Consider the following 12,823-nt stretch of genomic DNA (forward strand, 5'->3'; position numbering starts at 1 on the left):
ATTACAATTGCGAATATTGTTTGCAACAATTAAATGGACTGGATTCGATCAACATTTAAATGTAACGAACTCGATTAGAGTTCGAATTCAACTCGATTTCTTAATAAACCGAAGCGAACAACTTGATATTTGAGTTTGAACTGAGCTAAATCTAATAATATTTGGAATTTAAACTTTTTTTAATTTTTGATTTCGAGTTCGAGATGAACTTGATAATTTTAAATTTGCAATCTTTCGAGTCAACTCGAACTCAAATTTAAACTTTTTGAATAAAATCAAATTCAATAATATTGAAACTCGAATAAACTTATTTACCGTCTTAGTTATCATGTGTCGCACCAGACGACACAAATAAAGTAACATGTTCGGCATGTTGATATAATTCCAAATGATTAACATGCACCACAACGTTTTCCCCCCTCTAAAATCCAAACGATGAAAACCAAACCCTTCACGTCTCCTTAACTCTCCTCTACTTGGCGTCTCTCACTTGTTCCCCAATTCCTAAAAGTTCTATCGATCAAAATCCTTAAAAATGCATCACCATCTCTCAACAGCTGAATTCCTTCCTTGTTCAAATTCGTTTCATTTATTCAACATATAGGATATGAAATCGCTCATATTATATTTATTTATTTTAAAATTTTAAATTAAAATAAAATTAATGAATGTGTAATATATTTCAAATCAATTCATTAACTTCATCTCATAAATAAGTATATTTTTCTTTCGATTGTTATAATCAAATAACCATTTTATTTATTTTTCTAGTATAAAAAAACATTTCTACTCATTTTAAGAATATAATTATTAAAATACAAACCACGCTATATAAATATATGTATTTATCTTTTTTAAGGACGATGACGGAGAAATGCCAAAATCCTTGAATCATTCCACGATGATGCCTTAGCCAGTTGATTAATTTATTTAGTGGTGGTAAAATCTTGAATACACCAGTGGAATAGAGTATTCACCAGAGCAAGTGAGATCTAGCTATTCAATTAAACTCTTTTTGTTGAGCCAAGCTACAATTTTATGTCCCTTTTTAAACTTTTCTTAATTATATAATATAATTTTTATTGGGTAAAATATTATTTAAACATAGTGACTGATTCCATAAATATATTTTAGGATGGGCACATAAATGTTAGCAACACAATTTTTGAATGGGTGCGTGCAAATAAAATTTCAAGGTGGACAACATCAGTAAAATAGGTATTCAACCAAAGAAAATTCGGGTTTTAGGATGGACACAAATAAAATTTCAAGGAGACCACCATCAATAAAATAAGAAACTAATAGAAAAAAATTCGAATTTCAGGATGGGCAGCGGGCCTCAACTCTCAATGAATCAACCGATGCTTAAACATATATTTATATTGAATGACATGTGTTAAACATATATTTACATAATTTTATTTTAATTATATAATATTAACAATTAATTGATTACTAAGATAAGACACTAGATCCCTTAAGTAATGTCAAAAGTTTAAGTCATGACATTATGAATAAAACAAATTATATTGAGATAATTGTTCCCATAATAAATGTATAATATTTCAAATAAATTATTTTGAAAATATAACAAATCTATAATATAGATATTATCGTCTGTAAATTTCGAGAGAAAAAATTCTATTAGGTATTATCAATGAGATCGGAATTTCATTTAAAGAAATTTAATAACATGTTCTAGAAACAACATTACATTATTTGCATAGTAATTGTGAATTTGCCTAAATAAAAAATAGAACTAATATTATCATAAGATCATAAAACAGCTATAAAAGAAAGTTGGATATATCTAATTAAACTAGGAAACGTGTTTCCAAACAATTTGGTCTCTATAAGAATAATTAAGTTGTTTGACAACAAGACAAGAGGTTGCAAGCAATTGATACACGTTAATAGATCTTAATACCATCCATTAAAGTTTCCAAGCAGCAATTGATACACTTTCGTTGAATTATAGTTTTCTTGCGGGTCAAAATGAAATGAGTGCTGTGATCATGGCTTGGTAAATTATAGTTTTCTTGGGTAATAAAGAAAAAGGCATTGTATTAGAAAGATGGCCTTTTTTTAAGTAAATAGGATGTCAGCAAGCACATGATGATCTTAAACTCCAATAGATAAACCAGAAAGTTTCAATTGAATTTTAGTGTTAATAGCGTGTTGGATTGTCCTTTAGTTTATGTTCTCATCCTTTTGGTCACCAAAACAGTTGCAATGAACAAAAAACAAGGCTGTATAGACATGCTAGATGCGAATAAAGCAAGTGGAGTAATTAAACAAGCATACATAAGGATATTTCAAAGAACACAGCCACTAGACGACTCTGCTTAGCAGATTGTTCTATGAAAGCAAACCTTCAATCGATTGCTGTCATGGTTACCTTGTCTTTTCATAGAAAAATCTCAGTATTTTTTTTATTATTAACTTTACCTAAAGTACGGAAATCTATTGCAATTGAAGATGATTATCGATAGAGACTAGGAGATAAGCATGGCTTGACGAGAACTTCAAGTGGGGTGGCTTTGATGTTTGTTAGTCCTGGACTTCCAGTCATGTCAACCGGTTCATTCGATGGATTCAAAATGTCGAACCCATGGAGGAAGGTGGCCAGGACCAGGTGAGTCATTTGCAGGCCAAAGCTTATACCCGGGCACGATCTTCTACCTGCACCAAATGGTATGAGCTGACCCTTAACATCAATGTCCTGGATCCCTTTGCATTTTCCAAATGTTTACTACCAATCGGGTGCCTTTTGGGAATAAGGTAACCACCTACGGTGCAGTCTTCGGAGAATTCGCGTGCACCAGCGAGTGTTCCAGCAGGATACAAGCGTAGTGATTCCTTTACAATGGCTTGGAGATACACTAGCTTATTGATGTCCGACTCATTCACTAGTCTTCCCTTCCCAATCTGGGTGTCCAATTCCTCCTGAGTCTTCTCCAAAACATAGCGGTTATTCATCAATAGTGCCAGCGTCCAAGTTATTGTCACTATCACGGTATATGTGCCCCCTACAAGCAAAGTCTACAGAGAAAACAAAACCATGTTATACCATTAAAACATGGTCGAGCCTAGCAATTGATGTTTTAAACCTCGTGTTTGTTGAAGAATTCTTACCAGGGGGTCATATCCTGAAAGATCCAAACCCTCAAGAACAGAGAGCAGCACATCAATGAAGTCTTGATCTCCTTTAGATTCCTCTTCAAAAGATTCTTTTTTCCTTCGATGCTCCTCTAACCATTCTTCCATGATACTATCCAATTCCTTTGCAGTCTTCTTCATGGCCTTCTCATGGCCACCCAAATCCAGCCACCCAAGGAAAGGAATCGCATCCCATACCACAAACAACCCTGAGAAATAAAAGAACTCCCTCATGGCCTTCCTGCATCGCATGGCCTCTTGTTCATCGCTATCCTTGACAGCACCAAAAAAACTCTTGCTAGCATCCGAAGAATCACGTTCAGATTCAAGTCCCCGACCCATTTCTTTATCTCAACCAAAACATACGTTGACTCAACCTTTTGATTGGCCCATAGCTTGTACAGCTCTTTCACTGAGCTTTTCACTTCAGAGGCTCTAATGTATTTCAAAAGCTCAAGTCTCCGGTTTGATAAAGGCTCCGAGGCTGTTAATTTGCGCATTTCACGCCAGTATGCATTACAAGGGCAGAAACCATAGTTGGCATAATTATGGCCCATGTGTTTCCCGCAAGTAAGTTTAGGCCGCGAGGACACTGCTACGTCGTAGTTGGTAAATATTTCCTTGGCCAACTCGGAAATACTGTCTACCACGGCTGGGCGCAAGCCGATCCGGATGGAAAATATTGGTACATGCTTGTCGGCTAAGTCCCCCATTGCTAAGTATGGAAGCTTGGATCCTGCTAATACATGAAGATGATTCACACGATAAAATTCGCCCAAAAACCAGAGAAAAAGTTTCTAGAGTTTAATTGAATAATATAAAATCAAACAATGCGAAAATCAGTCCACAAGTCGGACTGTTATAGTCAAAAATCTGTTTTTATCCGAATTTTTTCAAAAATAGCAAAATCTCGGAAATCACTCTAAATTGAAATTCGAAATAAATTAAGCAATCTTTGAACGAGGCGTTCAAAGACTTTCTAGACCAAGTAATTACCAGGAAAAATGAGAGGATCAGTATAGCAAAGACTCCTGCAATGTTACTGTTTAGGTAAGGGAAGAGGAAATCAAAATCCATAATAGCTTGGATATTCTTGGTTGAAAAGATTTTAGAACCAAGTTTGGCAAATGGTTGGGGATCTGGGAAATGGTATTATAAGATTGAACTTGAATATTATTGTCAACGCCTTCATGTTTGCCGTAAATTATTTCTTGGTAAAGCACTCATCTTTCGGCTTACTTTTGTTGAGCCTAGACTACCTGGTCAGATCATAGGTAAGACATTTATTCCTACTTTATAAATTTTATTTATTCAAAATACCACACCACAAGTCGGTAATTATACATTTCAAGTATAATCGTTCTGGCTTTCATTACAGAAGATGAAAAGCAAGATCGGAACTCAAAACTAAAGTATTAAATCTTAACACAATTAACGTATCGTGACATCAACTGAAAGGTTCCATTTTAGCTGTTTTTATTTTACTCAAATCACATCGCTAATTGTCATTGATGCTCATGTTAATGCATACACATTAGCTGGGAGACGCGGCTTAAGTAGAACGTCCAGTGGGGTGGCTTTTGGAATGGTTAAACCAGGGCTCTCAGTCATATCAACCTGTTGATTCGAAGGCGTTGTCAATTCAAATGCATGAAGAAAACGAGCAAGTGTGAGATGAAGAACTTGTAGGGCAAATGATGCACCAGGGCATGAACGTCTTCCCGAGCCAAATGGAATGAGTTCAAACTGTTGGCCTCTAACATCAGTATCCGCATGGCTTGTGAGAAACCTTTCTGGTATGAATGCAGATGGATCTGGCCACACTCTTGAATCTCTTTGAATTTTCCACACGTTTACGATCAAGCGAGTGTTGGCTGGGACATGGTAGCCGGCAATGGTGCAATCATTCATGGCTTCCCGGGGTCCTAATAGAGGACCAGCTGGATAAAGGCGTAGGGTCTCTTTGATGATGGCTTGAAGATACACAAGATTTTTTATATCAGAGTCATCGACTGCCCTTTCTTGGCCTACATGGAAGTCTAGTTCCTCTTGAGCCTTCCTTAACATGTCACGATGTTTCAAAAGTAACGATATGGCCCATGTCATTGTCCCTGCTGTGGTATCACTGCCACCAAGGATCAGTGCCTACATTAAAATTCATAAGGATACAAGGGTTTAGCTTATCAGCTATAAGGCAATAGTCTTATAAACTGTTTACCCAACAAATGTGATCAAAATCAAACTCTGAAATCAGATTTATTCTGTTTCTTCAAAATTCAACATACCAGGCAGGTTGACTTAATACTCGTATCTGCATCAAACTGAAAAGTCGAGAGTTGACCTTCCTCCTGAAGGGACAACATTACATCAATAAAGTCCTGGTCCTCTTCACGCTTGTTTCCACCGGAAATCCTTCTTTGACGATGTTCCTTTAGCCAGCCTTCAAGTATATCATCCAACTCCTTGGCAGTCTTTTTCATTGCTTTCTCATGCCCCTGCATATCTAACCACCAAAGGAACGGCAGTGCATCCGAAACAACAAAAATGCCAATCAAATGGAAGAACTGACTTATTGCCTTTTGACACCTTCTTGCCTCGCCATCGTCGCAGACAGCGGAAGCACCGAAATAACATTTTCCGGCCACCATTCGTACAACTACATTAAGTGTCAGGTTTTCAAACCACTGTTTGAGTTCAACAAGCATGGGACTTGAGCTATTGTTATAGCATAAACTGTATAGTTCCCTCATTCCCATGTCGACTTCAGAAATGCGAACGTGCTTGAGCATCTCGAGCCTACGGTTCGAGAGAAGTTCAAGTGTTGCAATTTTTCTCATCTCACGCCAGAAGGGGCTGTAAGGTGCAAATCCAAACACAGCGTAGTTGTATCCCATGTGCTTCGCAGCTACCGTTGTAGGACGCGAAGCTAGTGCTTTGTCATTAATGGTGAAGCATTCTTTTGCTACTTCCCAGCTGCTAACCACAAAAGCACGGCGACTGCCTAGGCGGATTGTAAAGGCAGGTCCATGCTTATCAGCCATTGCTCCTAGTGTTCGGTAGAGAAGCTGATTACTGCCGCCCAATAGGTGGAGGTGTCCGATAATTGGCAACGCACCTTGCGGTTCTGGGGCCATTCTACTCTTGTTTCTTGCATTTTCCCTTCCAAGCAATACTTTGTGGAAGAAAATTGAGAGAAAGACAGCAATGGCAGCTAATTGGAAAAAAAGATCCATTGTTCAGTACGTCCCGATAAAGAATTCGTCTCTATTTATATATTCATTGTTCAATCCATATCCACGACTAACGTCAGCACAGCCTGCATAAAGCGTGCCTGTTAAAGTTAAGGCTTAATTCATAATATAACCATCGAAGTATATTCCTTTTTCACTTTACACCCTAAACTATGTTTTTCCTAGTTTTATCCTTAAACAATCATGTTTTCTCAATAAACCCCTTAAATTATCATTTCCATCTCAATTTGTCACAAAAATTATCAGCGTCCAATAATAATGTGCAAGTGTCATATTATTATCGGGATTCCTTTAATATAGTTATTGGAACTTACCATTGGCATTATAAAAGCAGAGAAATCAAATTAGATGAAGAAATTCCAAATTTGATCATAATAAGGGAGGAAAGTCGTAGTTTAACCGTTATTTTGTAATGACCAAAAGAAAACTATACGTGGACGAGTTAGAAGGAAACCACCTAGAGTTGTTTAGATAATTTTTAATATTTTTGGAATATTTTTTAAATAAAGATCAGGATTACGGTGATAATTATGATTTAAATAAGGATTATGGTATGAACAAAGATGTTGATGAAAAAGATTTGTCAAGATTCATGTTTAGTAAGTGATTTAATATGAAAAACAGCATGCAAAATATATTTTTGAATATGAAGAACAGCATTGGAATGATGTGATCAGCCCTCAGTTTATCAATCACTTATTTGGGTACTTCCTGGGGCAGACACTATTCATTCCTTACCAAACATGAATGCAGGAACCTTGCCACTTTACCATTTCTCAATTTTCTGAGCCATACTACCATCTCTTCGCTCAAAATCTTGATGAAATCAACACTCCATCTGCAGACATCAGCAAAGCAATGCGTACAGAAAAATAATATACCAAGGTTGATGAGATAGCGGCTGGAAATACATGCATGGTCTTGATTGACAAGAAGTACAAATGCACAATTAAAACAGTACCTGTAAATTTAACAATGAAACACAAGTGGTAAAAAGTTAACATAGAGCATGCTTGCTTTCTGGTAAATGAACAGATTGAGAATTGGATCTCTCATCTATATTAAACTGATGCAATTAGCAAATATTAACTTGTTCATATGCGGCATTCGTTTTGAAGAAAAACATGCCCCAATGTTAATAATACTAGCATATGATCATAAATACTTCATCTGGAGACCGGATGTTTGATACAGAAAATAGCTATTTATTATATATTTATAATACCAAATATGGACCAGAAATCCACTGAAAAAAAAAGATACCAATGATTAAATCAACAAAAATTTTAATGATTTCTTTGGTGACTGTATGTCTGGTACCAAAAGAATGGAATACATTGGGAAAAGAGAATTTGAGAAAAGCAGAGGGAGCTAAGACAAGAGAAGAAGTTTCAAAGAAAGAAATGGAAAACATAAGTATTCATTCTGTCCCAAGGATCTTTCAATTGTAACGGTACCGCCTGGAAATTTCGTTGAGAACAAGTAAAGAAAAGTTGAATGAAGGAAGAAGATTTTGTCAGGATTTTTCGATGTTGTTGGAGTTGGGTGCTCTAGTGTCGTTTTCGACAGACACAATTTCCACGGAACAGACAACCATACAATCATTATCGATGAAAACAAGGAGCAGTTCCCAATTTCAACACTCTCCACAGCTTTAAAAGGCCTAATGATGGCGAACAAGGCCCATAATAATTTTGATTTCCAGTTTTTTGCTTTTATTTTTGATTAATGCAGAGGCATGGGTGGGCAGGAACTGAAGTCTTTGGGTAATAAAAGATTGATAGGGACTGTGCACCACACATCCAAATGAAAAAGTTCAAGATTTCGTTTTCGATTTCTTCATTGCACTGATGAAGCAAAGGGCCTGGGCAAATTACACGACAACCAACAATGGATACGTTTGCTTTCTTCGTGATGGCAGTAGCCCTCCGTTTATGACTCTCTCATCTTTGGATATAATTACTACCATCCCTTTGTCAAACCTTACTGTTTTCCTAAATCATGCAATCTAACCTCTACTTACTATTATAGGGTAACTTTACACCAAAATTTGATCGACTTCAGATTGAGCCTCAACCAAATTGGCTCTATTATTTTGCCGACATATGTTTGTAAGTTTGTACATAATACCTATGCTCCCTATATTATTAATGTATATACAAGAGTTCTTTTTTTTAAAATTAAATTATTTATTAACTATTAAATATTCAATCAAAATATTGTAAGAGAATTTTATTTATTCGTGAAATAAAAGGGATATATACATATATATAATCTTAAGAACAATATGATCTAAAATTTTAGTGATTATTCGTTTCCACTACTATGAATAATTGACATTATTAGTAATAATTTTATGAAAAATACCCTAATAATAAATAATTACCCCAATCAAATGCACCCGTAATAGGTTGGATTTCAACAATGGATTGAAGGAAGCAGCCAAAGTTGGTGGTCCCTTAAGCGTCTTCTCTGCAGAAGTATAGTGCTGGAGTGGTAATTTATGTAACATCACTGCTCGAATAGTAATTTGAAGAAGATGAAGAACAATCATGACTGACGACCACTCTGAAAAATATGGGGTCCTCAAAGGATTATTATCTCTTTGGAGTACTTACTACTTAATAAATATATAGGGTCGTTATTATTGTTTTCCAGTAGACGTGGATTGGACCCATCTCAAAACACATCGTACGTTCAAGCTTCCAAGGCCTGTGCGACATTAGCATTCAAATCTTGGCTACAATCATATCAATGGTCATGGAGGGATGTAGGGGCCATACCCAGCTCAATGTTTCAGAGAGGGGCACCGAATGCGAAATTGATTGACATAAACTGTCTCAAATATATTAATTTCGCAATGGGGATTGACCCACTTGTTCACTGTTGGGGACCCTCCTGGAAAGTCTGCAGAGCCCTAGCCCCGTTATAGACTCTGGCCCAGAAATATCAAGATCGTTGCTGATTTTAGAATTCTGGTTTTTCCTTCTTTGTTTGCCACAATGCCATCAAAATTACATGGAACAAAGGCGATCCGACAACATTCACAAGGCTACAGGCATTTTCTTTCCCTTTTCCAGACAAAATTTAAACAACTTAGACCAAGATATATAGTTCATGCATTTCCAGTACCCAAATTACAGGAAAAATATCATATATAGTACTAGCCGGTTCTATGGCGTCTAACACTTGAGAAGAGCTAACTCATTTGAAGATTCAGCGCAGTCCATTTGCCAGGTTGGCCTTCCGAGCGTGAACTCTAGGTTAAGGAACATGTCTGAAGGTGACGAGGAGCAGGAATCTAATCTTTCCTTCATTCTATCCGAGACATGAAGCGCTGCCTTGTCTCCATCAACCTATTACAAAACCAAAATCATAAGATTGATAATCAACACAATGATAGCAAATTGAACTTTCGAGTTTCAACATGTTGGGTTTTGTTTTTAGTGATACAATCATACCTTAGCATTATTTGGCTCGAAAGTCGAACCGTGTCCATAGTTTGATATGCTCAAATTACGTGTCTCCGTTAAGGGTAGCCATGAACCACTACAAACAAGCATGAAACACCACCACCAACAAAATTGTAAGAAACTCCAAAATATTGCACGCTTATATCAGTTTGTTCGACTTATATCATCAGACTACAGATATAATCATACAATTGATTCTACCAAATAATGTAGAGCGTGTGGAAAGCATGCAACTCTTTTTTAAACGTATATAACTGAGAAATTGTTCGGGAAGTCAACAAAACGAGGCAGCAAACAGAAAGATATAATTAATTTATTACCAGACTAATAAATAAGTAGAAAGGTCATGGATGTTTAGGCCTTTAGAAGAAATGGGAATTACTTCTAAATCTAACAGGTAGAAATGGATGGGATTTGTTTTCGGAATGGAACACGAGGTAGCCTAAAAATCCTAGCTGATCTTCATCAAAATCTATGCACTTGTGACTAATAAAATGGCCTCATCTACCTCACAAACAGTGACGAACACTTGGATCAAAGCTGTCCATGGCCTAGAATATATGTGTATATGCGTGCATGTACGATGACTTTGGCTTTGAGAAAATAGAGAAGATCATTATATTCAGCTTCGGATATAAAGAAACTAATTAAAAATAACAGAAAGAGGAGATGCAGCAGATATGGTGGATCACCTTTGGGTCCTTTGTGGTACCGTTTGTGGTGATGTTGCTGATAGTTTGAGAGAATAAGAAGCGTTAGGATCAGCTTTTGCAGAAGATGGTGTTCCATCCAAATCAACAATCCCCATCCTTTGGTTCAAACTCATGTCTGTCTTCCCTTGACCTGAAACACCCACCAAAATAATTCATGTTTTAGATTTTAGCTACACTGTAATAAATCCAAAGGGTTCTGGTTTAGTTGGGGATAGTGGATCAGATGATATAACTTTCTGTCATACTTGGTCACAAAGTTAGGTCTAAAACCAAGAGAAACTAATAATAGAAGAGAAATAAAAATTACAATGGTTCTTAGCGGGAAATTCCAATTACCTGGTCCTTTGTCAGTGCTCTTCACTGTTCTATACATCTGCATGAACACAGAAAACCCATAGAGAAAAAAATGAGAAAAAAGTCCACATTGCTAAGATTACTCTTGATGCCCTTTTGTCCTTACCCTTTGTTTCCCCAGTCCACACCTACTACAGTTGAATCATACAGAAATACAAAAAATAGGACACGATAAAGATGCCAAAACAACTATGGGGAAAAATCATAAAAGTAATAAGAATTATCATATACTACATAAGTTCAAAGAAACGAAGATTGCCCACAGTAACCCCCACCTGCAAGTGACTCTTCACATGAGCTAGGGTTAGATCCTTGACATTCATCAACTCTAAGACTGATTTTGGTGTTGCTCCTGTGACAGTTGCCAGTACAAATATGTAAGCTTTGTTATGCTTTTTTTTTCAGTAAAGATTCCTATTTTCGGTATTTTGCACTTAAACGAAAAGGATGGAAAATAAGTAAATATATTACTTTCATGGCCTCCAAGCAGCTGGACTGCATGAACAAAATGGGCATGGAGTGTTGTAGTCCATCTCATTCTGGGAGCTCTGATGCTTCTTTTCACAGCTCCATTGATCATTCTTGAATTTCTCTTGAAATCACGACCATAGATTTGAGGCTGATAAGGCTGCTGCTGCTGATGATGATGAAGGTTTCTTGGTTGCTGTAAATGGGGAGAACACAAATCTGCCATTTCAAACCCTAAGCTCAACGTGGGTACTCCAAGATCTGGATTACCGTATTCATTTTCATGGCTCAAATCGCTTCCGCTATTCCCAGAATCAGTCGTCGAGCTCCTATCACTATAGATTGATTTTCCTGATAAAACATCGTAAGTCATTTCCTTAGCTTTACAATCTGAAACGGGTGGTGGGCTAATCTGCAAGGATAGATCAGGCAAAGGTGCAGTTCTCATTATGGTCTTTGAGCTTATGAACATAAGGGAAGGGTGAAGATCTTAGTCAAAAAGGCCCTGGAGGATGTTTTAACAGAGACAATAGATTAAAATAGAGAGAATGAATGAAAGAGAAGCGTACGTAAAACACTGCCAAAACAAGAAAAAAGGAAAAGAAAATCGACAGGAAAAGTGGGTTTAAAACTTCGAAGTTAAACAAACGAAGAGAACCGAAAAGGAAGGGAAGGAAAGCGTCGTGTGATTATATCATGAGCGCCTCATGATTAAGTTGCATGGTGTGTTGATGTGTGTGTGAAACTTGGAAGAGGGAGGGAGCGAGTGAAGAGAAATATAGGCTTTTTAATAGGATCCGTCTAGGTTTGATAGAAAAAGGAAAAAAGTTGCAGAGACTATAACCATTAAACAGTCAGATTATACAAAAAAAGAAAGAATTGCAGGTGAAGAGAAAGTAAGTAATCAGAGTTGTTTTGGGGATGATGGTTTGAAGGAAAAGTTTGTAAAAAGGGAAAGTTATGTATTTAAAGAAGCAGAGATGGATCAGAGACCTTTTCTTCCTTGCACAGAGAAAGAGAAAGAAAGTGAAGGAAAGGACCTCATTTTCCTGTATCTTTTATAATGGGGGAATGAAAAAAAGAGGTGGCAGCAAGCCAGCCAGGAGCCAGGGAAAAACAAAATGGTTACTATTCAAGCTCAAAGCATCACAACACCATTATTTTTCTACTTTAAAGGGTATAAATTAATTAAAATATAGGAAAAACATATACTTTTTAATGGATTATATATTCGAAATGGAAGTTGCAGTTTATATATCACATAAATTTTATCTTCCTAATAATTTAATAATATCCTAACTTTTCCCAGAATTAGAATATTCTGGGTTTAATTTTCTTGCACCAGCATTGAGTGGCAAAGCAGGCAGGGCTAAAAATATCTTATATCCCCTTACCTCAAACTGTG

The 12,823-nt window shown here is 36.6% G+C and overlaps 2 protein-coding genes and 1 pseudogene across 2 annotated transcripts; all 3 read right to left on the reverse strand.

Annotated features, from left to right (window-relative positions):
• Positions 1–2,353: 2,353 nt before the first annotated feature.
• Positions 2,354–4,236, reverse strand: LOC120167625 (annotated as a pseudogene).
• A 344-nt stretch (positions 4,237–4,580) lies between these two features.
• On the reverse strand, positions 4,581–6,528 carry LOC120167556 (xanthotoxin 5-hydroxylase CYP82C4-like). Its single transcript, XM_039176536.1, has 2 exons — positions 5,445–6,528; positions 4,581–5,304 (listed from the first exon to the last, which is right to left on the reverse strand). The coding sequence occupies exons 1-2, from the start codon at positions 6,390–6,392 to the stop codon at positions 4,675–4,677; spliced, it is 1,578 nt and encodes a 525-aa protein (XP_039032467.1). The 5' UTR covers positions 6,393–6,528; the 3' UTR covers positions 4,581–4,674.
• Positions 6,529–8,888: 2,360 nt separating this feature from the next.
• Positions 8,889–12,490, reverse strand: LOC120167532 (probable transcription factor KAN4). The gene is made up of 6 exons (XM_039176526.1): positions 11,422–12,490; positions 11,226–11,302; positions 10,933–10,969; positions 10,576–10,726; positions 9,872–9,959; positions 8,889–9,766 (listed from the first exon to the last, which is right to left on the reverse strand). Exons 1-6 carry the CDS (start codon positions 11,888–11,890, stop codon positions 9,593–9,595), a joined length of 996 nt encoding a protein of 331 aa, XP_039032457.1. The 5' UTR covers positions 11,891–12,490; the 3' UTR covers positions 8,889–9,592.
• Between the last annotated feature and the right edge of the window lie 333 nt (positions 12,491–12,823).

This window comes from Hibiscus syriacus, unplaced genomic scaffold (genome assembly GCF_006381635.1).
Source record: "Hibiscus syriacus cultivar Baekdansim isolate YM2019G1 unplaced genomic scaffold, ASM638163v2 tig00111689_pilon, whole genome shotgun sequence".
Classification (NCBI taxonomy): domain Eukaryota; kingdom Viridiplantae; phylum Streptophyta; class Magnoliopsida; order Malvales; family Malvaceae; genus Hibiscus; species Hibiscus syriacus.

Excerpts from the sequence above, each read along its gene's own strand:
- LOC120167556 (XM_039176536.1), bottom strand. The coding sequence starts at position 6,392 with ATGGATCTTTTTTTCCAATTAGCTGCCATTGCTGTCTTTCTCTCAATT. Across the intron at positions 5,305-5,444 it reads GTATTAAGTCAACCTGCCTG|GCACTGATCCTTGGTGGCAG; the intron begins GTATGTTGAATT and ends ATTTTAATGTAG.
- LOC120167532 (XM_039176526.1), bottom strand. The coding sequence starts at position 11,890 with ATGTTCATAAGCTCAAAGACCATAATGAGAACTGCACCTTTGCCTGAT. Across the intron at positions 11,303-11,421 it reads GCTGCTTGGAGGCCATGAAA|GAGCAACACCAAAATCAGTC; the intron begins GTAATATATTTA and ends CAACTGTCACAG. Across the intron at positions 10,727-10,932 it reads GAGCACTGACAAAGGACCAG|GTCAAGGGAAGACAGACATG; the intron begins GTAATTGGAATT and ends TGGGTGTTTCAG.